At 42.1% G+C, this 27,071-nt stretch overlaps 1 protein-coding gene and 1 long non-coding RNA gene across 2 annotated transcripts in view; one reads left to right on the forward strand and one right to left on the reverse strand.

Annotated features, from left to right (window-relative positions):
* Positions 1-56: 56 nt before the first annotated feature.
* Positions 57-27,071, forward strand: part of acap3a (ArfGAP with coiled-coil, ankyrin repeat and PH domains 3a) — a 104,625-nt gene continuing 77,610 nt past the window's right edge. The window contains 1 exon segment of the mRNA XM_032521871.1: positions 57-304. Within this exon segment, the coding sequence (XP_032377762.1) occupies positions 258-304 (47 nt within the window). The 5' untranslated portion in view covers positions 57-257.
* On the reverse strand, positions 8,815-25,346 carry LOC116691998 (uncharacterized). The gene is made up of 3 exons (XR_004332611.1): positions 25,333-25,346; positions 21,637-21,640; positions 8,815-8,870 (listed from the first exon to the last, which is right to left on the reverse strand). It is a non-coding gene; the product is annotated as an uncharacterized LOC116691998 (long non-coding RNA).

A 27,071-nucleotide genomic window follows, 5' to 3' on the forward strand; every position in this document is an offset into this window, starting at 1 on the left:
GGCCTCTTTTAATCTGAGTTTAGCAGGAACACGTGAACGCAGCACAGGCTCCAGTACTGAGTGAGGCAGCTCCGGAGCATCAGAGCGGGACTGAGTGAGGGACTGAACCGCTGCAGGAGCGCGAGACGCCGGAAAGGAACGGGTCGCTGTATCGGATAACTCCACATCTCTCTCACCCTTTACCGTTACTCTTCACCCAGCCAGGACATGAACTGTGTATTCTAACCCGGGTTAAACGTCGCTCTCTCCCGCCCAAGATGACGGTGGACTTTGAAGAATGTATTAAAGATTCACCCCGCTTTAGGTAAGAACACAACTCACTCACAATGGCTCGTTCGCTCGTTGGAACTGTTGAACGCCACACTTTTCACACCAGACTGATTGTCCGCTAGGCTATGTATTGGGGGGGGGGGTATTCACATTACTTGTCCCTGAATGCTGTGCGACCCTTTCCCTGCGTCTTCTCTGTGCTGTTGCATGTTGGACTTCCCAGTCTCAATGAGCCGATAAACGGTGTCTGGACTACAATTCCAGTTTTGGAACATCAGTGCGATGTGGGAGTCATTTCCATAGACTGTATAACGGTCTGTGGTCCTTTCACAGCCTCCATGCCAGTCATTTGTTACAGTAGGCATGGCGATGAGCGACGCAGCCATATGAGTTGTCACATGGGCTGGGTAGGACATCAATGTCCTATCTGTTGGTCGGATTGTTTCATTGCTTTCCCTCTGGTGCTGCCATCTTTTTTTTTTTAATTTTTTAAATTTTCATTTATCAGCATCCATTTGACAATTAAGATGGTGTCCAGGAGAGGACTGTAGCCTAACCCCAAAACCCATAGTCCTAATCTAGAGTAAATAAAGGGAAATAATGGATGTTTACTGTACCAGTTTCCTTTATGAATGATCTCCTGGAGCTGCAACTCTTAATTTAACTCTTTCGTCAGTTCATTGTCTGGTCTATAAATGTCATTAAAAGTGAAACATATACATATACAACATATACAAGGGGATGTATTCAAAAATCAGCAACTCCCCGATATTTAGAATCTGGAATTTATGATTATTTGGGATTTTGTGCTTTGAAACATGGATATGTCAACCCCATACAGTGGCTTGCATGAGTTTACACTCCTATACTAAAGTTGATTAAAATGAGGAATAAAAAATCATCTTTTGGAAATTGATCTTAATGCCGTAATTCAAAAAAATTTGGAAAATCCAACCTTTTAAGGACACCAATTTTCTTTGTGAATGAATAATGTATTGTAAATAAATAAATAAATATTCTTCCTTAAAATACAGGGGGCCTAAGTATACACCCCCTTTGTTAAAATACAGGGGGCCTAAGTATACACCCCCTATGTTAAAATACAGGGGGCCTAAGTATACACCCCCTATGTTAAATTCCCATAGAGGCAGGTACATTTTTATTAATAAAGGCCAGTTATTACATGGATCAGGATAATATGCATCCTGATAAAGTTCCCTTGGCCTTTAGAATTGAAATCCCCCCCCCCCCCCCCCCCCCCCCCACACACACACACATCATCACATACCCTTCACCATACCTTCACCATACCATACCCTTTTGCCCAATTAAGGCATTATTTCCAAAAGATGTTTTTTTATTCCTCTTTTTAATCAACTTTAGGATGGGGGTGTAAACTTATTTTAGCCACTGTAGGTGAAACAGTGTCACTCATGATTGGATCAGAGGAAACGGAAGGTTTCCCCACACAGCCGGCACCAAAGCCCCTGACCTGACCGCCGTGCACCAAAGGTTACATAAATAAAGCAGGAATTTCCTACACCCACATCTAAAGCTGGTCCTCTGGTCCCAGTGAGGCAAGAGCCTGTCACAGGGGGGGGGTTCTATACTCGCAGTAAAACTAAGTTAAAGTACCAATACAACAATGTAAAGATACTCCATTACAAGTTTAAGACCTGCATTCACCTAAATCAGAGGGCTGAAAAACACTCAGCGTGTTCCATTTATAACACATAACTTTATTTAAATATATCAAAAAGCTGGGAAAACCACTTTAAAGTGCGGGTCTCACAGTATCTAAAAATATGTCTGTAGGTCATACATTTATTAATGTTTTCAGTCATTTCCATTGGCATACGAACGGTTCACTTTCAATGAGGAAGACACAAAAGAGACTTACAATCACTTCAAATGTATTATCGGCTGGCTCTGTGTGTGTAAATAGTTTGTTTTTGACTGATTATTGCTAAAGATTTGGACATTTTTATAGTTGGCTGTGGATTTTTTATTGTATTATGGGTTCCTGGCAGCTTTATACTTTGTGAAATTGACAAAATGTCAATATCAAGTCATAACTACAGCTGCGTTTGGGCTGAAAAGAAAGGACGCCATGTAGGCCTGCATGATTAATCGTTATAAAATCGCAATCTCTTGATACGCCGATAAGCAATGTACTATAGGTGTCAAAAAAATCCATGTTGTCGTAAACCTTACACTTTTTGACAAAAAAAATCATGATATCAAAAATCTGGATTCATATTCTTCCCCAAATCGTGCTGGCCTAAACCATGTGGGGGTAAGGACAGGTCAAAAGGTTTTAAACAAAGACTAAATGCATGACTTAGTAATTTCCCATTTTATTGGGATCCATAAATATCTATCTATCTATCTATGGTAAGTCAGTGAAAATTAAGGAAAATGAAGCAGGACTCCAGTGGAAGTCTGAGACTGATATATTATTAAATATACATTATTAGATTGTTAAATCTGATAGTGATCATTTGTTAGCATTGTGTGTACAAAAATACATGTGAGGGTGTGGTAGAAATAAAAATAAAAACACAACCAATACGTGAATGTAGACGCACAAAATCCAATCACATTTTAAGTGTTAGTGTGCAAAAAATTCATAAAGATATAATAAAAATAAAATACCTGTAGAGTTCACAGTTAAAACAGTTAGGTAGTTAATAGAGCCTGATTTGTTTAGGATTTTTGAGGCCGATACCGATATGAATATTTGGTTGTTTTAACCCTTGTGTTGTCTTCCCCTCAGCCATGTTAAAAATTAGTTGTTTTTTTCAACACTATTATTATTATTATTATATTAACTAACTTTTTCAAAGTTGTGGGTGCTTTTTCTGATGTTTTTTCCAAAGTTATTTGATATTTCCGACGTTGACATGTTCAGCGCTTATTTCAAAGGCTCAGTTTTTGGGGATGAAAAAAAAACTTTAAAAAAAATCAGATATTCCGATACATCGGCCGACATTTATTAAATAAAAAAAATCAAAAAAATCCAGAAAGGCGTTCCAAAACATAAACAGATTTCCCTAACATGAGTTATTTCTAGTTATTTATGAGTTCTCACTAAAATAATATGGCAATAATTTGTTTTATTGTCACAACAGAACAGAGGAACATCAAAATATATTAAAGTTCTGATAACAAAAAAAAAAAATACAAACTTAAGATATGAAACTTTAAGTCCTTTGAATAAAAATCCATTAACAAAAAAAAATAATTTGCGTGTTGCCAACAGCGACGTTGTAGAGCGTTGTTGACCGTTGATCAGAATCATTTATTTGTCATTATAAATGATTCTGATGAATGAATATTTAACAAAAAAAAAAATTAAATGCCGATACCAATGGATCGGCTCTAATATCTAATATCGGGCTCTAGCAGTTAAGGGTCACAAGATAAATTTGAGGGGTCATGAGATGATTAGTCGTGCTTTAAGCGCGCTGGCGACCCACACAGCATTGTGGGATAGGATGAGAACATGCTCTGGTTTACTGGCATTTCTTTAAACCAATCACAATCGTCTTGGGCGGGGCTAAGCACCGGACGGAGCCACTGTTCCGCTGCAAAATAGTCTCGGGAAGGAACTTGTTTTGGTGGAACGTGTGTACATATAAAAGTAGTTTTAGTCGTCAACAGAAAACTCAGATTGGACAGATAGTCCAGCTAGCTGTCTGGATTTACCCTGCAGAGACCTGAGGACCAGGTAACCAGAGTCCTCAGATTGGACAGATAGTCTAGCTAGCTGTCTGGATTTACCCTGCAGAGACCTGAGGACCAGGTAACCAGAGTCCTCCGATTGGACAGATAGTCTAGCTAGCTGTCTGGATTTACCCTGCAGAGACCTGAGGACCAGGTAACCATAGTCCTCAGATTGGACAGATAGTCTAGCTAGCTGTCTGGATTTACCCTGCAGAGACCTGAGGACCAGGTAACCATAGTCCTCAGAAATTAGCCGCAGGTTAGAGCGCCAACACAAAGAAAGCCCAGGGCAACGAATATCCGGCCATAATGCATAAGATCCGGCTGCAACGCAGCAATCCTGAAAGTGGAACGTTCGGCTTGTCCTATCTTTTGTCGGGCATTTCCTTCGCTAGTTCCTGATGAATGAATTCAGAAAGTCTCTCGTCTCCGTGTCCGTCTACTTCCATCTGTCTTTGTTGACGCCCGCCATGTGTACCGACGGAGAGGAAATACTGGGGGAAATGAACTACAACTTCTTCTTCGTTTTGTGGCAGGTTGCAACCATAAAATGACTTAATCGCAAGTCATTATTTATTCAGCAAATAACATTTCCATCAGCGTTTATCACATAAGAGGAAACCAGATGAGACCGAATGTTTGTCCTTTGAGTCGATAGTCATGAAATTCCATCGAATTTTACAGTTTCCTTAAGGCATTTTTCTTTCAATATTACATAATTTGGATAAAAACATGTGGATGGAAACATAGCTATAGTTTATTTTTTTCTCTCCATGAATGGGTCGATAAATCTCTTATCTGACTGCAGCGGTGCATGTGGATCCTCCTCCTCATATCTATTGCACAGATCTTTCTCCCTGGGTTTTCTAAGTATTGTTATAACGTTGGTGAGTAAGTTACTCAAGTACTGTACTTGAGTACAAACGTTGCGGTACTTGTACTTGAGTCCTGTCTTTTCATGCCACCTTCTACTTCTCTTCCGCTATATTTCAGAGAGAAATATTCTACTTTTTACTCCACTACAATCACCAGGAAGCTTTAGCTTGTAGTTACTTTACAAATGAACTGTTTTGCACACAAAACAGTAGTTGTTAAAATATGATGTTTTATCATAAAATGAACTACCCAACAATTTGACAGCCTACAAGTCCAGCTGAGATGATTAGACCATTAAACACTTATATGTCTTTTCCACCACGGCTAACCAGGTGCTGGTTCTGGTTCTGGTGCTAATGCCAGTTCGGTGCTGGTTCTACTCGCCAATTATCTAAGAACCAGCTCGATTTTCCACGGCCTGAGAGCCAGAGCAGGGCTACGTCACAACGTGACTGCAAGTACCTCAGTTGTCATAGCAACGCGCCATGACAATCAACAATAATGGAGGACTACATACCGATACTTTTGCTTCTTGCTTTACAAATTCCCACTGGAATTCAAAGACGGGCCTTGACAGCTCTCCGTGACCGCTGTGGACAGAAGATGCGTTCAAGAAGAAACGGAATTATCTCGCATGATTTAACGTTTATTATAATCTTTTGCTGGCTTGCAATGGCAACATCAGTAGCGTCAAGCGCAACACTGTTAGGGTGTACAGACGTCCCGGTTTGAGCGGGACCCGCTCCCAGCACCTGACGTAACCGGTTCTTATCTCTAGACCAGCGCTACGTTGGTGCTGAGTTGGAACCGGTTTTCTTGGCCCAGAGCCAGGTTTATTTGTGTGGAAAAGCAAAGAACCGGTTCAATATTTGGCACTGAACCCGAACCAGCACCAGAACCGCCTTGGTGGAAAAGACATATGAGTTGATTGACAGTTTGGATCGTGTCCAGTTTCTAAAATGTGAGGATTTTTCTGCATTGAGTACTTTTACTTTTAATGCTTTAAGTTTTTCATTTTCACGAGGTCACTTGCATACTTTTACTCATGTAACATTTCCAATGCAGGGCCTTTGTATTTTTTTACAGTGTGGTATTAGTTAATTACTTAAGTAAAGGGTTTGAATACTTCTCCCACCACCCTTGAGGGGTGGCAGTAGCTCAGGGAGTCTGTAGGGAGGGTCGCCGGTTCAAGTCCCCATGTGGACCAAAGTACAGAGTTTGGATAGGTGGCTGGAGAGATGCCGCTTCACCTCCCACTTGAGCAAGGCACCATTCAGGTTCAGGTCACTGGTCCTGAGCATGTGTGTGTATTTCAGACCTATGTGTAGTGATTCTAACAAGTGTAAATTGTAAATTCTCCACAGGGGATCAATAAATAAGATTGCTTTATATCTCATGCTCCATGTTCAGGTAATGTGAATCACTTTTAAGAGTCTTTGAATCTGCTGCCCAGGATGTTTCAGTGACTAGAAGAGACACTAAAAGTGACAAAGTAAACGCGTGTTCTTGCAGCCCCTGAAACCTGGAACTGTGTTTTTCAGAGAGCATTCCAATAGTTTCCTTATTGGAGCTAAAAGCAGCACGGAGCTGCGTTATGTAACAACTCTGGAGGTGGATGGCTGGAGGGAAGAAGCAGGGAAATCAAGGCGTTTCACTGGGAGGATTGGCATGACTCTGCTTCCCACGCATGCAAAATCACACAGGACATCACTTCCTGCATGATTTTGCAATATCTCATATTATATAATATCTACATTAATTTCAAATTCATGTTGCTTTATTGGCATGACAAAGAAATCCATCTGTATTGCCAAAGCATGAGAACAAACATACATATAATGAGTAAATCCATCTGATATAATAATACAAGTAAACAGGATACTTATGATATAATTGTAGATACCAAACAAATTATGTACATATCCCTCAAAGGGTACTTTGAAAATAATAATATATAAAATTCTCTATTTATTTAGCCTTGTATTGTGGCAGGAGAAGACATATTTAGCTGCTTTTATCTTCCCCTAATAAAAAAGGAAGCTGTTTGTCCTCAGTCCTGAAGCCTGGTATATGTTTTTCAAATTTTTGGAAATATTTTGTTTTTTAAGTCTTCATATTTGGGACATATACATAAGAAATATAATTCTGTTTTGATATCGTGGTGGCAATGTGCACACTCTCTTGGTTTCCACACTTTTAAATGGCGACCTCTTTCAATTTCCAGCTCATGGTCACGGACTCTGTATTTTGATTTTTTTTGTTTTATTGATTTAATATCTACATCATCTCTCACATGCCGACCTTCTCTACTTTTACGCTCAAGCGTGAATTATTCAGCAATAACAGTATTCTGACCAAAAACAGAAATGAGGTTATTCTGTCTCCCCTCCCAACAACATGATGAATAATGGGCCCCGAGGTCTCTTGAACCAACTGGATGTGTTCTGTGTTTAGTCTCGCTGGATACTTGGCCTCGCCCAGATGTGAGCTTGCAGCCGGCGACGCTCCACATCTGTTTTTGAGAACGTCTCTGTGATTGGTACGCGGCCGCAGGAACTTGCGGTGTTTGTGTTTGCTCCGGCACAACAGTAGCGACACGCGACGTTTGAGCTGTTTTCTCCCCACCGACATGTTAATTTGGGGTCGCAGCAGCGTAGTGCTGGAGGAGAAATATGAGGCTTAGCAACATGTATCTTCTGTCATAGTTCATATTAGGGCTGCTTGGTTATGGAAAGGAATCATAATCACAATTATTGTGGTCATTCATGAAATAACTATTATTTACATTGTACATTTTTGGACAGATGTGACATTGGAGTGGCAGTATCTCAGTAGGGGGGGGTTGCTGGTTCAAGTCCCCATGTGACATTGGAGTGGCAGTAGCTCAGTAGGGGGGGGTTGCTGGTTCAAGTCCCCATGTGACATTGGGGTGGCAGTAGCTCAGTAGGGAGTTGGGTTTGAAACCAGAGGGTTGCTGGTTCAAGTCCCCATATGGACCAAAGTATGGTGGTGCCAGTTTACCTCCCGGGCACTGCCAAGGTGCTCTTGAGCAAGGCACTGAACCCCCACATGCTCGGGGAGCCTTTCCATGGGCAGCCCCCCCCCCCCCCCCCCCACTCTGACATCCCCTTATTTAGTGCATGTATAGGTACTGAGCATGTGTGTGTAATTCAGGCCTGTGTGTAATAACCGAGTGAAAACATTGTAATTTCCCCTTGCGGGATTAATAATTAATACATTATTATTAACATGTGACGCAGTTCAACACTACTACTTTTTTTTTAGGATTATTTTTTGCCATTTTCGGCCTTTATTTGTGCAGGAAGACATGAAAGGGGACCGTGAGTGGGAACGACATGCGGCAAAGGGGCGCAGGTCGGAGTCGAACCTGCGCCCGCTGCATCGGGGATCACACCTCCTATGTATGGGCGCGTGCTCTACAAGGTGATCTACACAGGTGCCCCCCCCCGGGTTGAGCTTTGTGACGTCCCCTTCAAAATAAGAGTTCACTTGCAAAACGTAATGTGAAAAATAATAATTTTTCTCAATTACATTGTTTTTGAAATCAAAATTCGATTAATTGCACCGCCCTAGAATGTTTTGTAATTACGTCCAAAACCACCATGAATGCCTCGAGTATTTCTGTGGAACTAGAGCTGGGCAATACATCAATATTATATCGATATTGTGATACGAGACTAGATATTGTCTTAGATTTTGGAAATCGTAATATGGTGATATGACATATAAGTGTTGTCATTTCCGTGTTTTAAAGGCTGCATTACAGTAAAGTGATGTCATTTTCTGAACCTACCAGACTGTTGGAGCTGTTCTATTATTTGCCTTTACCCCACTTAGGCATTACATCCACATAACAGATGGTTATTTATCTTAAGTGTGAAGATATTTTGTCAAAGCAACAGTTGTCAACACTACAACTTCGCCACAATATTGATATCGAGGTATTTGGTCAAGAATCGCGCGATATCGGATTTTCTCTAAATATTGGCCAGCCGTACTTGAGCCAACATTTCCTTAACGCCCTTTTTGCTGTTTGGCGGGCTTTGGTAGGCGTCCTCCTTGCTGCTCCGTTCATGTGTCGGAACAGAATACAACTATTGTCCAGAGATCTCCTCGGTTCCGCTGAGAGACTCTTTTCTCTGTGTATGAATGGCCCCGGGGGCAGACAGCCCAGATGATCCTCCCTCCCTTTCCATGTAAACAGCTGGGTGGGGGGGGGGGGGGGGGGTGTTTCATGGTGATGCCGTTTGTCATCGAGTCACGGAGCAGAGAGCCCTGACACAGACTGGAATCCAAGGCCAGTGACCTGTGGCGCTAACTGCCCCAGCGTCTCCCGCGTCTCCCGCGTCGTGAGAGAAGACTGGATGGATGGATTTGTGACACAAAGTCATATGACAGGGCGGCGGCGGGGGGGGGGGGGGGGGGGGGGGGGGGGGGGTGGTGTCAAATTCCCAGAGATGCCTGGTATGCAGAACATCTGTCTCGCTTTGTAAGAGATGAATTAACTATGCATATGTTTTCTTTTTCTTCTTTTGAGAACTACGCATATTTAGTGGGGGTTTAAGTAAAAGCAAGAAAAGAAATGAAGTTCTGCAGTCGTTAAATACTGTGTGCACAGCAAAAACACATGCAGAGTGAAACGTTGGAGTTGGGTGATATGGCTGAAAACACTACCACATTATGAGAATAAGGGTTTTGGATTATATTAGATTCAACTTTTTTGATTAACTTTATTGCATGAAGACAACAAAAGGCAGTTTTTCTGATATTGATGCAGTAGAATATAGTTATATAATTCATGCAACATCATGTGCATGGAACTAGGGCTGCGCGATATGAGGAAAATATCGAATTGTGATTATTTTTGACTGATATTGCGATATGATTCAGGATATTTAAGGAAATGATGAAGTTTGTATCATTATTCTCATTTTTAATATTAAATCTTAAAAAGTGGAAATTATGCAGAGGGCCCTTTGCTGCACGTCATCACCCTCTTTATAGCCCTCACTTCTTCAGCTGCCCTGTCATTAAAAGCCTAAATTGCCCCCAAAATAATCTTGAAATAAAAAAAAAAAATGTCAGCAATATTCCAAGCAAAAGATGTCAAACATTACCTGGCTCCAGCTTCTGAAATTGAAAAGATTTTCTGCTTTTTAATATCATTGTTTACTAAATATCTATAGGTTTTGGATTGTTGATTGGGAAAAAATGAATAATCTTTGAAATTTTGATATTAAATATAAAAAAAGTTTTTTCCATTATATAGACAAAACGGATAATGGAGTAGTCAAGAAAATAATCTGCATAGTAATCGATTTTGAAATGAGTCGTTAGACTCAATACCACGTTATTGATGATTCCACTCAACGCCCATTGATTATAACTCTATAGTTGCAACTAAAGATTTTTTTAAAATTATTATTATCGATAGAACTGCTGGTTGGATTCTTGATTAACCGTTTGGTCTATAAAATGTGAAAAAAATAGTAAAAAATGGCCATCACAATTTCCAAAAAACAAAACCAAGGTCACGTCTTCAAATTTGTTGTCCAACCGACCTTTATACCCCAAAATATTCCGTTTCATTATATAGGACACATAAATGCATCTTGACCCATATGGTCTTTGATACTTTTCTTGAAATGAACCCTTTAACGATGAACTGATTGTCAGAAGAGTTGCAGAGTAGTGTTCTGTGGCTCAGTGGTAGAGCAGAAGGTCGGTGGTTCGATCCCTGGCCCTCCATGCCGAAGTGTCCTTCGGCAAGACACTGAACCATCGTCTGCTTATCGGGGAGCGGCTCCAGCAGGGGACCCCAAACTTCCCTTTTCCCGATCCCGAGGCGTTCCCAGGCCAGGTTGGAGATATAATCCCTGCACCTGGTCCTGGGTCTTCCCCGGGGCCCCCTCCCAGTGTGTGAGTGTTTATCTGATGAGCATGTGTGTGTGGATGCTTCCTGTACTATGTACAGCAAAAGTGCTTTGAGTAGTCGTTAAGACTAGGAAATTGCCCTATACAAACGATCCACTTACATTTAAAAGCTCCGACATTGACCTCGTAATCAATAATGTAAAGAACAGATTTATGTAAAAGACTATGCTTTTGATATTGTTCATAATCTTTCTCTTGGTCCAACTGCTTTTGCGTTGCCCCCTTTGCATACTGTGCATTGTTGAGCGAACTGGAAAGTATGTAAATCCCTCTGCCTCTGGATTCTTTTTCCTATTTCCATGTTTCCTTCTGGGTTTTCACAGGAATCCACAGCTCATTATGGCTCATGAATTAATATTTAAATACATGTTTATGAAAGGAACTCGTTACGTAGGAGGGCCCTGACTTTATGTTGGAGTCTTTTAAAGAACTCAAATTAAATTCAGAATGGTACCAAGAGCATCCGAACTGACCCCTCCGATGCTCGGAGTCGTGTAGAATGCCAAGCCTCTGGTTCATCTTGGTTCCTCTGTGACTTGTGGGAGGTTGGAGGATGTTTCCTGTGTTTCTGGGGAGATCTGCATCTCCAGCTGCACGGAGCTGCGAGGGATTTTCTACGCACTGCGAGCCGATTCCTTGTTGCTTCTGCTCTATTTCAGACTGACCTCCTTCCATCTTGAATCTGTGTCAGTGGCCCTTCTGCTCAGCCAAGAGGGTTCCTCCCAACAACACTGTGACTTTGGCCAGTTAAGGGTGGAGTTGGGGGGGGGGGGGGGGGGGTGATATCCAGCTGTTCTCATCCATCTCCTCATGCAGCTGAAATCTTAATCATTCATAGACAAGCGTTCTGTTGCATATCTAGGGTACTTACTTATAAATCCTGTGTCCGGTTTGGCTTTAACTTAATGACCTCTGCTTGTGAATTCCCGCATTAGAAGCATTGAACTCTAATACCCCCCCACACACCCTTGTGAGTTCATTCTGCTATTTTAATTTTTTCTCCCACACACTTCATTTAATGAGCGAGGACAGCTCAGTGGCGCTGGCCCGTGGCATTTCCACCATCTTGTCAAGAGCATCAGTGAGCTTTATGCCCTGGAGCCATGGATGTGTTATAAGACCTTATAAAAGCCCCCTTCATTCCTATGAGAGTAGCTCAGGAGCAAATGAAGTCTTCATGGAGCTGCTTCCTCACTGTGCGGCCCATAGAGCAGGCGCACTAGAAACCTCAGCCGGCTCCGCTAACTTCAATGGGGGTTAAATTATTGAATCATGCGGTTCTTCTAGAATTTCCAAATATTATCGAACCAAATGGATCCGATAACATCGGATAACAAGTGAAATTAGTCAATCCCTCAAGTGAAATGAGGGGCTGTGACTAGAGCCCAACCAATATATTGGCGGGCTGATATTATCTGCCAATATTATCGATATTAGGCATTTACCGATCTATCGGTATCGTCATTTATAATGGCCAATCATATTCATTCATTAGAGTCATTTATAATGTCAAATAAAGGATTCTGATAAATAAATATTTAAATATAAAAAACGGACTGTCAACCATGTTATGAGCGTTGGTGTTGCATAGTCTGTCCACCAGAGGACGTTCTACTGCGTCCCCGTTAGTGATGGCGTTGCATAGTCTGTCCACCAGAGGACGTTCTACTGCGTCCCCGTTAGTGATGGCGTTGCATAGTCTGTCCACCAGAGGACACTCTACAACGTCCCTGTTAGTGATGGTGTTGCATAGTCTGTCCACCAGAGGACACTCTACAACGTCCCTGTTAGTGATGGTGTTGCATAGTTTGTCCACCAGAGGACGCTCTACAACGTCCCTGTTAGTGATGGTGTTGCATAGTCTGTCCACCAGAGGACGCTCTACAACGTCCCTGTTAGTGATGGTGTTGCATAGTCTGTCCACCAGAGGACGCTCTACAGCGTCCCTGTTAGTGATGGCGTTGCATAGTCTGTCCACCAGAGGACGCTCTACAACGTCCCTGTTAGTGATGGTGTTGCATAGTCTGTCCACCAAAGGACGCTCTACAACGTCCCTGTTAGTGATGGCGTTGCAAAGTCTGTCCACCAGAGGACGCTCTACAACGTCCCTGTTAGTGATGGTGTTGCATAGTCTGTCCACCAGAGGACGCTCTACAACGTCCCTGTTAGTGATGGCGTTGCAAACTCTGTCCACCAGAGGACGCTCTACAACGTCCCTGTTAGTGATGGCGTTGCATACTCTGTCCAGCAGAGGACGCTCTACAACGTCCTGTTAGTGATGGCGTTGTATAGTCTGTCCACCGGAGGACGCTCTACAACGTCCCTGTTAGTGATGGCGTTGCATATTCTGTCCACCAGAGGACGCTCTACAACGTCCCTGTTGGTGATGGTGTTGCATAGTCTGTCCACCAGAGGACGCTCTACAACGTCCCTGTTAGTGATGGCGTTGCAAAGTCTGTCCACCAGAGGACGCTCTACAACGTCCCTGTTAGTGATGGTGTTGCATAGTCTGTCCACCAGAGGACGCTCTACAACGTCCCTGTTAGTGATGGCGTTGCAAAGTCTGTCCACCAGAGGACGCTCTACAACGTCCCTGTTAGTGATGGTGTTGCAAAGTCTGTCCACCAGAGGACGCTCTACAACGTCCCTGTTAGTGTTGGCGTTGCATAGTCTGTCCACCAGAGGACGCTCTACAACGTCCCTGTTAGTGTTGGCGTTGCATAGTCTGTCCACCAGAGGACGCTCTACAACGTCCCTGTTAGTGATGGTGTTTCATAGTCTGTCCACCAAAGGACGCTCTACAAAGTGATGTGTTTTTGTGCAAAGGACTTTAAGTTTCATATCTTAAGTTTGTATTTGTATACTGTACATTTTATGTATCAGAACTTTAATATATTTTGATGTTCCTCTGTTCTGTTGTGGCAATAAAACAAATTAGTATCATATTATTTTAGTGAGAACTCCTAAATAACTTCAAATAACTCATGTTAGGGAAATCTGTTTACGTTTTATAATGCGTTTTTGGAATTCTTTTTAAACATATATCAGCCTTTATCTGTCGTTGTGACGCCCCAAAAAATGCATCCTGTGATTTACAGACGTCTCTTTCAGCATGTAAATCCATGGGGCATCGCGTGATGTTACATTTCCACCGTTATGTCAGCTATAAAGCCTGGTGCACATCCCTGGGGGCCCACTCAGGTAATGAAAGTGACAGGGATTACGGCAGCGGTGTGTAGTGTGATGGCCGTGCCTCTTTAATCAGGGATTGGCCCACATTCGCCGGCTCCATCTCTTCATACGGAAAGGTGTCACACCTGGAGGATTAACGCCCACTTCGGTGTCATCCTGATTTGAAGGACTGCAAACAGATCTGATGATACACAGGGCAATACCATTACTTCATCCCAGCGTTGTCACAGATATAAAGACAGCTTTTGCATTTGCAGCGCAGGGAGGTGGATTGAGATGGCGTGCCACAGGGTTTGGGCGTTATCTGTCTAATCTATATGTCTTTTGTATAAACAAAGCAGTTCTTGTAGGATTTGAGCTGTAAATTTGGACCCTACAGTCTATCAAGATCACCATGCAAGGTTAATATTATTACATAGATTTTCTCCTGCTCTTGTCAGTGCCTGCAGAGTTGTGTCTTGGGTCCAGGTGTTTAAGGGTCCAGGTGGCTAGTCCATAAGACATGTTGTCCCACCACAGAACATCCACACAAAAAAGCCAGCCGTCATAGAGAGGATGGAGATGCAATATTGTTAAAATTTGAGGATAAAGGTGCACATTTTCAGACAGTTTCTGCTAGAAGAAATGAATAGTGTTACACTCGTTTGTTCACATGAAAAGTGACAGAAATTGGTGTGTGTAGGATGAAAAGAGAGATAGGGAGGTAGGTTGTAGACATGGCGAAACACATGAGGCCATTTTTTTATACACTAAGGTATTATTCTTCTACATCCAGGAATTGATGATTTGTGTAAATGCAGATTAATCCCTGCCGAAATGCTTTGAGATGCAGAGATGATGTCATCCCTGAGTCTTTTGTACCGAAGAAGGGGTGGGGGGTGGGGGGGGTCGCCACATGAGCCCTCTCGTTTCATTTAAATGAACAGCAAGCCGTTTCACACACTGCTCACACAAAGAGCCACGGAAAGCAGGGCGCTGCACGCTGAACGCCGCTAATCGGCTTCTGTCGGACATCCTGAGCGCCGACAAAGACCTCGACCGGTCCTCCAAGAGTGGGAACACTTTATCAAGTGCGATGAAATCTAATAGCCAGGGCTCCGTTCCTCTCGTCTACTCTTTCTAATCAGCCATCCGGTGTTGCGCACGCTGTGGCCGAGACATTGAATCAGCACTATGGCAACATCCTGAGCCCTAAATGACGGATGAGTTGTAGCCAATATGCTTTAGTCAGTATTCCTATCACACAAACCATGGTGAATGAGACCAGCAATGACTAATGCGAGGCAGGGGAGTTCGAAAACAAGCCGGGCCAGTGAGTGAGTGAGTGCAGTATCACACACACACACTGGAACACACTGAGCAGATTTTTAACGCTGATAATCTAAGCCTTTTGGTCTTACTTCACAGTGCGGGTGAACAAAATCGCTCACAACTCGGCGTTTGTTTTCCCGAGCAGATTGGATTATGGTAATGGCGACCGGACATCTGATCTCAATTCTGCATGGTGGGAGATATCAGATGTCTCATACTATTTGGAGGAGAAAAATCCACTTTCCCTTGGCTTCATATAAGTGAAGGGCTCCAATTTGCCCCAGAGTCAGGCCTGATTCTGTGTTTTGTCAAGGCAGAAACATCTAGAAACATGAGGTAAAAGGAATCCTCACATTTTGATTAGGATCATCTGGGCACCTTTTACCCTTTCTGGCCCTAAACAGAGGGATTTAAGCCTCAGCTGCAATGTGACTGCGAGCTGGGCTGCCGTAATGTGAAATGGGTTATGATTCTGAGTTAATAGAAATACTCCACTTATGTTTCCTGGTGGATTATCCATACGGGACAGTGGAGGTGTAAGTACTGCGTGGAGGGCTGTCCTAATATGGCAGGACAGCAGTGCAGATCTCTTCCTCTTTACTCTAGTGAATGTGTTGCTTTCAAATCCGCTAATTGGCTCTCTGGTGGAGAGTGAGATGAGAAGATTGATCCAGATCCACAGAGTCTTCTTCTATTTTGTGTCATATTTTTTTTGTGTCATATTTTTTATTCCAAAGGCCAAGGGAACTTTATCAGGATGTATAGTATCCTGATCCATGAAATAACTGTCCTTTAATAATAAAAACCTGCCTGCCTCTATGGGAATTTAACATGGGGGGGGGGGGGTGTATACTTATGCCCCTGTATTTTAACATAGGGGGGGTGTATACTTATGCCCCTGTATTTTAACATAGGGGGGTGTATACTTATGCCCCCTGTATTTTAACATAGGGGGGTGTATACTTATGCCCCCTGTATTTTAACATAGGGGGGTGTATACTTATGCCCCTGTATTTAACATGGGGGGTGTATACTTATGCCCCCTGTATTTTAACATAGGGGGGTGTATACTTATGCCCCCTGTATTTTAACATAGGGGGGGTGTATACTTATGCCCCCTGTATTTTAACATAGGGGGGTGTATACTTATGCCGCCTGTATTTTAAGGAAGAACATTTATTTATTTACAATACATTATTCATTCACAAAGAAAATTGGTGTCCTTAAAAGGTTGGAATTTCCGAATTTTTTTAATTAAGATCAAATTCCAAAAGATGGTTTTTATTCCTCTTTTTAATCAACTTTATTATGGGGGTGTAAACTTATTCCAGGCACTTCATTAGACTTCATTAGATGCAAAGTTCTTTATGCATCGGCTCCATATAAGTACAGATAAACAACTGCAGAGGTCCTCAACATTCGTGATAGGACACTAATTTGAAAACATACAATTTCCTCAGCTCGTAGTGTCTGTAACTCGTGGCCCATCGCTCAGCTCTCTCCAGACATGCGAGGGGAAGTGTCCTCTGAGCGAGACGGCGGCTGGGCGGGTCTCTTTGGTCGCAGCTGTGCGTCATCCGTCAGCAGACTCACACAGACGGCAGGGACCTGCACTCCGTCTCACCACTGCACTCTTGCTAGATGAGATAACGCATTCTGTGCTCCACGGGAGAAATAGAAGAAGAAACCCAAAAAGTTACGACCAACAGATTTAACTGTTTGGTGTCACGTCTCTGAAACGTCCCCCCCTGATGACCAGGCTGGATCTCGAGTGTTGAAAGCGGCCGGGTAGTTTCCAGGTGTATCAACATTGGCCCACGCTACAAGTTTATTACCCCATGGGTCAGGAAAGAGGCTAAAAGTGGCAGTTTCAACCATACATGTGCGTGTTTGTCGTCACTTGGGGAATATAAAAACGACTGCGCGCCCAACACACATACTGGACGTGAAGAGGAGATAAAGGGAGAAATCACTGGGCTCTGTCTCGGCTCCGTTTTCAAATGCTGAATCACACGTGTACACGCATCTGCTTTTGATTTGTTCCGTCCCTTCTCACTCCCTGCCTCATACTCTCCCCTTTTTCTTCCCCTTTTCCGTCCTCCCTGCCTTCCTCTGTGTGCGGGGGCAGACTTCTGGTCGCGGCTGGGCCAGAACCGGGTCCAGGGACAGGCCAGGAAATGCGTCAGTCCGCTCAAATATTGAAAGCAGGTTCAGAGGAAAGGGCAAAACCCCCGGGGAGGTTCGCTGACTCGCCCCGTTATCACACCCAGACCTCAGTCCCCCTTAAACAACTAATAAAAATCAAATGATGGCTCACTTCACTTACTTAGGTATTTCTTTATTCTACCAATTAAAAAAAAAAAAAATCTTTCCAGGTTTTAAATTAGTGGAGGAAATGGAAGGATTTTCAGGTTTTCTGTCTTGTATGCATGCAAATTGAGTACTTCTGGTTAGGCCTGCACCATTTGGGGAAAAATATGAGTCATGATTTTTTAGCTTTGAATTAATATCACGATTCTCCGCCATGATTAATTTTCACAAAGTGTGATGTTGATTGCACACCTGAACCATGAGAAAACATGAAAGCCAGGAGAAAACTAGGAGTAGCTTTTGCGATGCAGTCGGCTCGTAAAATAAAATAAGAATCAAAGTCATAAAAAAAATATATATTGAAATGATTTAACAATTAAATAGTGAACGGGAGGAATCGTGCGGGTCTACTTCTGGTTGGAGCCACATCAAATAGTCAAAGAACCATAAGCTGATCTTCAGAAATATTTATAGCCAGCCATCATATCATATGACGACATTTCAACATATCAAAGCATTTGATGGTTCTGCTAAATGAATATTTGGGGTTTTGGACTGTTGACTAATCCACTCTCCAATCATATCCTGATTTTTATAACTACAGCTTCGGGCGATGCAAGCTGGGGGGGGGGGGGGGGGGTGTACGCACAGTAAGCGTGATCCGTCCGCATGCAGTATTGACAGAAATGAATATTAATTAACCTGTTATTTCTAACAGTTCATAATAAAAAAAAAAAAATACTTTAAGAGTCTGGTACAGCCTGACTCTCCTATTTAAGTCTGCTTGTTCCGTTGGCGTTTGATAAATAACTCTTAAAGGGATTCAGAGAGGATTTAAATTGCAATTTTTATTCTCAGTTTTTACCATTTGAGTGCTGGGGAATATCCTTTGGAGCTTACTAAATCCTCTTTGGGGGGGGGGGGGTATACCCTCTAGTATCACAATTGTGATTTTGATCAATTACCTTGGTGTGGATATTGAGTTTATTATTGGTGCCTTCACAAATACATAATAAATACATACATAAATACATAATGAATGCAAATAAATAATAAGAGAACAGCTAGAGCAGCCTGGTAAGAGTTCAGAAAAGTATATATATATATATATATATATATATATATATGTATATGTATCTATATATGTGTGTATATGAATTTATGTATGTGTGTGTATATATATGGACAGTATATGTGTAAATATGTATATGTGTATGAATGTATGGACAGTATATACATGTATGTATATGTGTATATATGTATGTATAAACAGTATGTATGTATATATGTGTATATATGTATATATACATATTTATATGTATACATATATTTGTATATAGTTTCATACATATACTGTTCTATATAGTTTCATATATAGATATGGATATACTATTGATATATTGCCCACCCCTAGACAGAATGTCACCTTTAGAGTGATGCTTTCACTGTCTGCAGACTCCTGGATTGTGGGACTCAAACTCGTGAGTTCTACTTTATTTATTTAACAAGAATTTGAAATAGAGTTGAAACGATTAGTCGACTAATCAGTTAGTCAATCGCTAACAAAAATGCCAGCTGTTACTAAGTTATTTACCCAATTTTAAAGACAAAACCTTCTAAACAGTTATCAACAGATTCACCGATAATGAAAATAATGGTTATTTACAGCTTCGATGTGGATCACATTCTTCCGTCATTTTCTCTGTTTCCTAAACACATCATATGATTTCTCATTGTTTTCTCACAGCTGTTAGGGGTGATGGGTTTTCTTGTGCCTCTCCCCGGGGAGTTTTGGGCGAACGGACCAATGAGCCGTGACCTGACTTCATTTCTTTCACACAAAACTGCAAAAATCTGCTTTTTTCTCTTCTCACTCTTGAGTCTGGTAGAACTCCTGGAGCTGGAGTTCTCCAGAGAGTCATCTTTCAGTGCCATGTTTCAGCTATCCCATGTTTCACTTCTGCACTCCCTGCCATTGGTTTGTGCACAAAATGTCACAGAATGGCTTTTTAAAGGTCCCAATCCCAGGTTGGGCAACAAAAATAGAACATCGAATGCCTTTATTGTCATTATACACAACGAGATTTTAAGCAACCCCTTCACAGTGTCGACACAAAATATAAAAATATAAAATATAAAGTATAGGTAGTGCAGAAAAAAGAGAGGGGGGGGACCTGGTCCACAGTCCTGAGAGCAACTATATACATACACATTGTGCAAAAAATATAGTTTGGTGTATCAAAAACGTATAGCTTTTGGGTCTCTGTTTTCCCAGTATCCTTCCTTGCTGATAGTCTGGGTCCGGTTAGCTCTCTGCTTGTTGACACAGGAGTCACGAGTCATGAACATTCAAGTCCATGACCTGATGGGAAGGGGTCGCAGGTCAACGGAGGAGGGTCAGAGACCAGAGGAAACACCTGGGGGGGGGGGGAAAGCCAGAAGGAAGTGACACCTCTTCCGTTGTTATCTTCCAGTCAGCTGAAACTGACCCGCCGACGCACACGTGACGTATGAACAAGCCCCAGCTCCACATGCTAATCCAAACCATGACTCGGCTGTTTGGGCTCTGCTGTCTCCCAAGTTAAGCTTTTGGAGTCTTCGTGTTCCGAGTGAAAGGGATATATCGGCGTTATTCATGTGGACGCTGTTCATGTGAGCAACCGTCTCTCAGGCTTTCAGACAGGAAAGAGCTGGATGCTTCACACGTCTGGTATGCCTTTCTAGTGCGAGCCAAGCTGCATGTTTAGCCCACAAAAATGCCGGGAAGACTCCCAGCTCAGCCCCACCGCATCACGCCTGTGTAGGGATTTTCACAGAGGGAATTCAGCTATTTTGCCAAAATGTCAGGGTGTTACAATGTTACACTCTATTCTATTGGCCGGTTTTAACCCTGGCAGCCTGGTATGCTGCCCAGAAAAAGGCCGCGAGGAGCTTCACGTCTGTAGGCTTTATTGTCTTCCTCCCTTCAATGGAACGTTGTCCAGGCCGGTTCTCACAGCCCAGGCCTCTTCTGAATCCTCTGTGCGTGTTTGTGTGTGTGTGTTCTCTCTTTTACGTCCCGAATGTCTTCATTGACATTTTTGTGCGTTGCCGTCATCTCGGACCACCCTGAGTTAATATAAACCTGCGCCGCTAGCCGAGACCTCTCACATCCCGACCTTCCTCCAGCCTTTTCTCCCGTTTGTCCCCACCGATCAGCAGCGTCCCTGTCCCCACCCAGCTCCGACAATGCTTGTTGTGACGTTGAACACATCCTCTCGCATCCTATGTAATAACAAACACACGAGTTGAGACCGTCCACTCAAGTCTGTTTCCCTTGTGATGGTGCACAGGAAGCTCTCGCAGACCACTCTCATTCAGTTCTGAGCGGAGGAGGGGTGTAAACGCTACCATTGTCGTGGTGAAAGGGTTAATCTATGTCACATTTCCTCGACATGACCGTCTTTGTTGGCTCCCTGTCTGAAGTGCTATTTCCCCATGGGCTATGGTGGCCTAATTGCGCAAGGTCCAGACCTCAGTCTAAGGTCCAGACCTCAGTCTAAGGTCCAGACCTCAGTCTAAGGTCTAGACCTCAGGTCCAGATTGGGTCAAAGTTCAATCCAAAAACAAGAAATGATCTGCAACTTGTAGAAGACTTTCACAAGGAGTATAGGATAGTTGAACTAGTTTTTTTTATTGAATTTGTTAGCGTAAGCAAAGTTGCTATATCAATTCAATTCAATTGTATTTATAGTATCAATTCATAACAAGAGTTATCTTGAGACACTTTACAGAAAGACTAAGTCTAGACCACTCTATAATTTACAGATACAACAGGGCTAGACCACTCTATAATGTACAGATAGAGCAGGTCTAGACCCCTCCTTAATGTACAGATAGAGCAGGTCTAGACCCCTCTATAATGTACAGAATAGAGCCCGGTCTAGACCCCCCTATAATTTACAGATAGAGCAGGTCTAGACCCCTCTGTAATGTACAGATAGGGGCAGTCTAGACCCCCCTATAATGTACAGATAGAGCAGGTCTAGACCCCTCCTTAATGTACAGATAGAGCAGGTCTAGACCCCTCTATAATGTACAGATAGAGCAGGTCTAGACCCCTCTATAATGTACAGATAGAGCAGGTCTAGACCCCTCTATAATGTACAGATAGAGCAGGTCTAGACCCCTCTATAATTTACAGATAGAGCAGGTCTAGACCCCTCTATAATTTACAGATAGAGCAGGTCTAGACCACTCTATAATTTACAGATAGAGTAGGTCTAGACCAGATAGAGCAGGTCTAGACCACCAAAAAAAGAAATAATGTGGCCCGGGGTGTTTCAGTGGGTAGAGCAGGCGCACATGTACTTCGAGGCTTATGCCTCGACGCAGAGGTCCAGGGTTCGAGTCCGACCTGTGACGATATCCTGCATGTCTCTCCCCTTTCTCACCTAGCTGTCCTGTCCATGAAAGCCCAAAAAATAATCTGAAAAGAAATAATAATTTGAATCTGACATTTGGCCTAGGTACAGCCTGTTGCATCGCGCCAGCGGTGGTTTTGGTTCGCACGGAGGATTTCTCCATTAAAAGAAGGGAGAGTGAAAGCAGGATCGTTGTTTCTTCCTGTGTTGTTCATGGGATTTCCAGAATGACTTCACCGCCAACAACGCAACGTTGCACAGGACCCAGTTGGCAGCGTTCCCATTCATTGTCTCTTTTTTTTTTCTATTTCTTTCCCCTCCGCCGCATTCCAGTTCAGCTTCCAAGAACTGTGCCGGCAGCAGGGAGTTCAGGAGGCCAAATCCACTGTAAATACTGGACATGTACAGCATGTATAGAAGGGTCCGTCCAGATAGTCGCAGCTCTTTGACTGGACCGTGTCCTCACTAAGTGATCTCTATAATCCCCTATATCTGGGGGTGTATTAGTAGCTAATAGAGCTCTAACCACAAAGCTCCCCCCCCCCCGAGGCTTTTAGAAAGATGAATGGTTGTGTGGAAACCTGCTAAAGTAACAAAGCACATCTTTTTTTTCAATGTATATACAGTTTAAGCAGAGTTTTTACAGTCGGCTGTCCAACGCCAGGCTGTTTGACTTCTTGACAGACATGAGACGTCCGTCAAAGTGTCCATGGTGAAAGTTAGAGCCCTGCGAGAACACATTTTCTCTTTTAAGGTGATTAAAAGTCTGACTGGATCTACCAGTGACCTTGTTACTCTCTACAGAGGTTTCATTTAAGAATGATTCTCATTATTTAACCCTTGTGTTGTCTTCCCGTCGACCAGGAAACGTGTTTTTCTGGGTCAAAATTGAAAATACAAGTTTTTTTTTCTACATTTTGGTCTTCTTTTTTTGACACGTTTCTCGCTTTTCCTGATGTTTTTGTCACTTTTCTCTACGTTTTTGGCGCTTTTTCCGACGTTTTTGTCACTTTTTTCCAATTTTTTGTCGCTATTTCTAAAAAACAAATGTGCACTTTTTGACGTTTTTGTCAGCGAACTAAAAAAGTCCACAGATATGTCTGATGTCTTCATATTGATCACTATAGCCTTCATACACAGATGTGTCTGATGTCTCCATATTGATCACTATATCCTTCATACACAGATATGTCTGATGTCTTCATATTGATCATAATACCCTTCATACACAGATATGTCTGATGTCTTCATATTGATCACTATACCCTTCATACACAGATGTGTCTGATGTCTCCATATTGATCATAATACCCTTCATACACAGATGTGTCTGATGTCTCTATATTGATCATAATATCCTTCATACACAGATTATATTGATCGTAATACCCTTCATACACAGATATGTCTGATGTCTTCATATTGATCACTATAGCCTTCATACACAGATGTGTCTGATGTCTTCATATTGATCATAATACCCTTCATACACAGATGTGTCTGATGTCTCCATATTGATCATAATACCCTTCATACACAGATGTGTCTGATGTCTCTATATTGATCATAACATCCTTCATACACAGATTATATTGATCGTAATACCCTTCATACACAGATGTGTCTGATGTCTCCATATTGATCATAATACCCTTCATACACAGATGTGTCTGATGTCTCCATATTGATCATAATACCCTTCATACACAGATGTGTCTGATGTCTCTATATTGATCATAACATCCTTCATACACAGATTATATTGATCGTAATACCCTTCATACACAGATGTGTCTGATGTCTTCATATTGAACATAATACCCTTCATACACAGATGTGTCTGATGTCTCCATATTGATCATAATACCCTTCAGACACAGATGTGTCTGATGTCTCCATATTGATCATAATACCCTTCATACACAGATGTGTCTGATGTCTCCATATTGATCATAATACCCTTCATACACAGATGTGTCTGATGTCTTCATATTGATCATAATACCCTTCATACAGTTAACAGACAAGTTGTGTGAGGGAGATGTTGCTTTTAGACCCTCTCTGAGTCTTTCATACGACTGTCCTCGGTTATTGACATCTGTCCAGCTGCCTGACTACACGATGAAAGGCGATACTGTGCAGAAGACGTCTGCTGACCAGTCAAGGCTTTGAAATATTAGTGGAAAGGCTGACACAGGAAAAGCGAACTCTCGCAGATCCAACTCGGACGTAGCGGGAGGAACGCTCTCCGCCACAGCACGGCTTTATAATTGTGGAGCTCGAGCATGTGCACGCAGAAAGAATCCTAATAACTCTGACATGTACCCTGAAATCAATCTGTCTGAGCAGAAGCTAAAATTAGATAATCCAGATGTTTTGCTATTTGTCTGCTGCACAGATCCCGCAACCAGACGAGTTATAAATGGAAACAACGTTATGTTCATTATTTTAGACATGAAAAGACCTCAGAGGACAACTGCAGTGAGAAGACAGCAGCAGCTTTTGTCCCTCTTGCATATTTTGTGCTTGAAAGAGCCCTTTATCATCGAGTCTTATCTTTTTACCCGTGTTCTTTAGTTGATTAATTCCATTGATATATATTAGATTAGTTTGTTATGACTCATGCATTCATGTTAAAGCAGGATTTTACTGTTGTTCTTTCAGGTGGAGCTTATTTTTAACCTTTTTTTTAATTTTTTTTTTAGAAAACTGCAACTAATCCGCTGATTGTCTTCTTGTTTAGGTTGCAAAAATTCCCAAAGTGACACCCTTCCCAATGCACATTTTTTCCCGACCAACAGTACAAAAATGAACATTATTTCAAATACATTATAATTAAAAAAAAAAAAAAGACCAAAAGGAAAGGTGCTACCATGAAATGTTATTGCGTTAAAAATGACTTCAAAGAGTTGCCTTTTGTTCGTTTCAGCGAAAGCTGGGCAATATATACACACTATATCGATATCGTGATATGAGACTAGATATCGTCTTAGATTTTGGATATGGTAATATGGTAATATGGCATAAGTGTTGTCTTTTCCTGGTTTTAAAGGCTGCATTACAGTAAAGTGACGTACTTTTTGGATCTTACCAGACTGTTGTAGCTGTTCTATTATTATCCTTTATTACCCACTTAGTCATTATATCCACATTACAGATGGTTATTAATCAAAAATCTCATTGTGTAAACATTTTCTGAATGCACCAATAGTCAACACTACAATATCGTTGTGGTATCGATATCGAGGTATTTGGTCAAGAAATATAATGATATTTGATTTTTCTCCACATCGCCCAGCCCTAGTTTCAGCTTGACTGAGTAGAATATGATGATATTTAATAAGCTCTCTGTATGTTTTGGGTGCAAAAGTCTTTTTCCTCTGAAATAGAGGTGAAATAGAAGGAAAAATACACCAGGAAAGTACAAGTAACTCAAATGTGTACTCAAGTGCAGTACAGCTAGAACCGTCTGCACGATGTTTTGGGGGATCTGTTAGCGCAGACTGCTCTGAATTTGAAAAGGCGGGGTGTAAAAAAAAAAAAAGGGCGGGAAAGGCCACTTCAGCTGTTGCTGTTGATCAGCGTCTCTCTCTCTCTCTCTCTCTCCTCTCTCTCTCTCTCTCTCTCTCTCTCTCTCTCTCAGGGTGAGACATGCTCCGTTTTTCTCTTCTGGCAGGCAAAGGCGTGCGATCAGAAGGTGTGGGTGTGTGTGGGGGGGGGGGGCTGAGGGGCAGCTGCTCGCCCCCCAGGGGTCGGGTCACTCTTACAGGGTATCTGCGGGGTCAGGGGTCAAAGGTCAGGGGTCAGGGGTCAGGCTTTGGCAGCCAGTATCTTCTAGATGCTTTTGTCCCGATTCAAATCTATCAAAATAAACGGGAGCCGCCAATTCAATTAGTATAGTGATCTTCATTTATTGTGATTGAATCATACACTTCCTGAGACATTATATCATGAGACATTTTTAAAAACGAATTGTTTTCTAAGAAGAACGCACGTCATCGACATTTGTATGTATTTGTATTTGTATTTCAGCAACAGGGCAATTCAACGTGCTTCACATAAAACAATTAAAATACATTGATACAAGTTACAGTGCAGTATAAGGAATGAAACATTAAAGAACAGTTAAAAATAATAAATATGAGATTTTATGGTGCTAGTATGGGACAATCCTTGCCGCTCTCACATAGTTTTCAGAGGCTAGTAAAGGCATATTCTTCTCTTTTTCAGGCTACTCTAAAAAGGAATCCTGACGTTATTCCAGCTTCATTCCAAGTCTGGTGGGGACATCACCTATCCAGTGTGTCTCTCACATAATTTCAGAGCATTCTGATGTACGGTTTTAAAATCAAGGCCTTAAAACCAAGGCTATATTGACACTTTTTCAGGCTAGTAAAGGCAAATTCTTCTCTTTTTCAGGCTACTCTAAATAGGAATCCTGACGTTATTCCAGCTTCATTCCAAGTCTGGAGGAGACATCACCTATCCAGTGTGTCTCTCACATAGTTTCAGAGCATTCTGATGTACGGCTTTAAAATGAAGGCCTTAAAACCACGGCTACATTAACACTTTTTCAGGCTAGTAAAGGCATATTCTTCTCTTTTATATGATGAAATTTAATAAGCTCTCTGTTCTCAGAACGGGCCACTCTCACCGGTCTTACCTTTTAATTTCTCTTTATATGCTTATATAGATGAGAAAATCATAACATGGATTTCCTCCGCTGACCGCAGTACCTTTATGGGAATTATGGTAAAAAGATAGGACCCCCCCCCCCCCCCCCCCCCCGTTTATAGTCTTTCTGCTAAGCTAAGCTAACCAGCTGCTTTCTGTGCTATCAATCTACTCGTCTAACTTTCAGCAAGAAAGCATATATGTGAATTCCCCCAAAATATCAAACTGTTGCTTGAGCATAGTTTTGATTGTAAATTGTGAAATGAAAAGTTGAAATGAAGACCAATTTTCGTTTTCAGCTGTTCTTGTTCACTTTACGTGTGAAGATGGGATTCATCTGCTCCGATTACAAAA

This window comes from Etheostoma spectabile, chromosome 7 (assembly GCF_008692095.1).
Source record: "Etheostoma spectabile isolate EspeVRDwgs_2016 chromosome 7, UIUC_Espe_1.0, whole genome shotgun sequence".
NCBI classification, from domain to species: domain Eukaryota; kingdom Metazoa; phylum Chordata; class Actinopteri; order Perciformes; family Percidae; genus Etheostoma; species Etheostoma spectabile.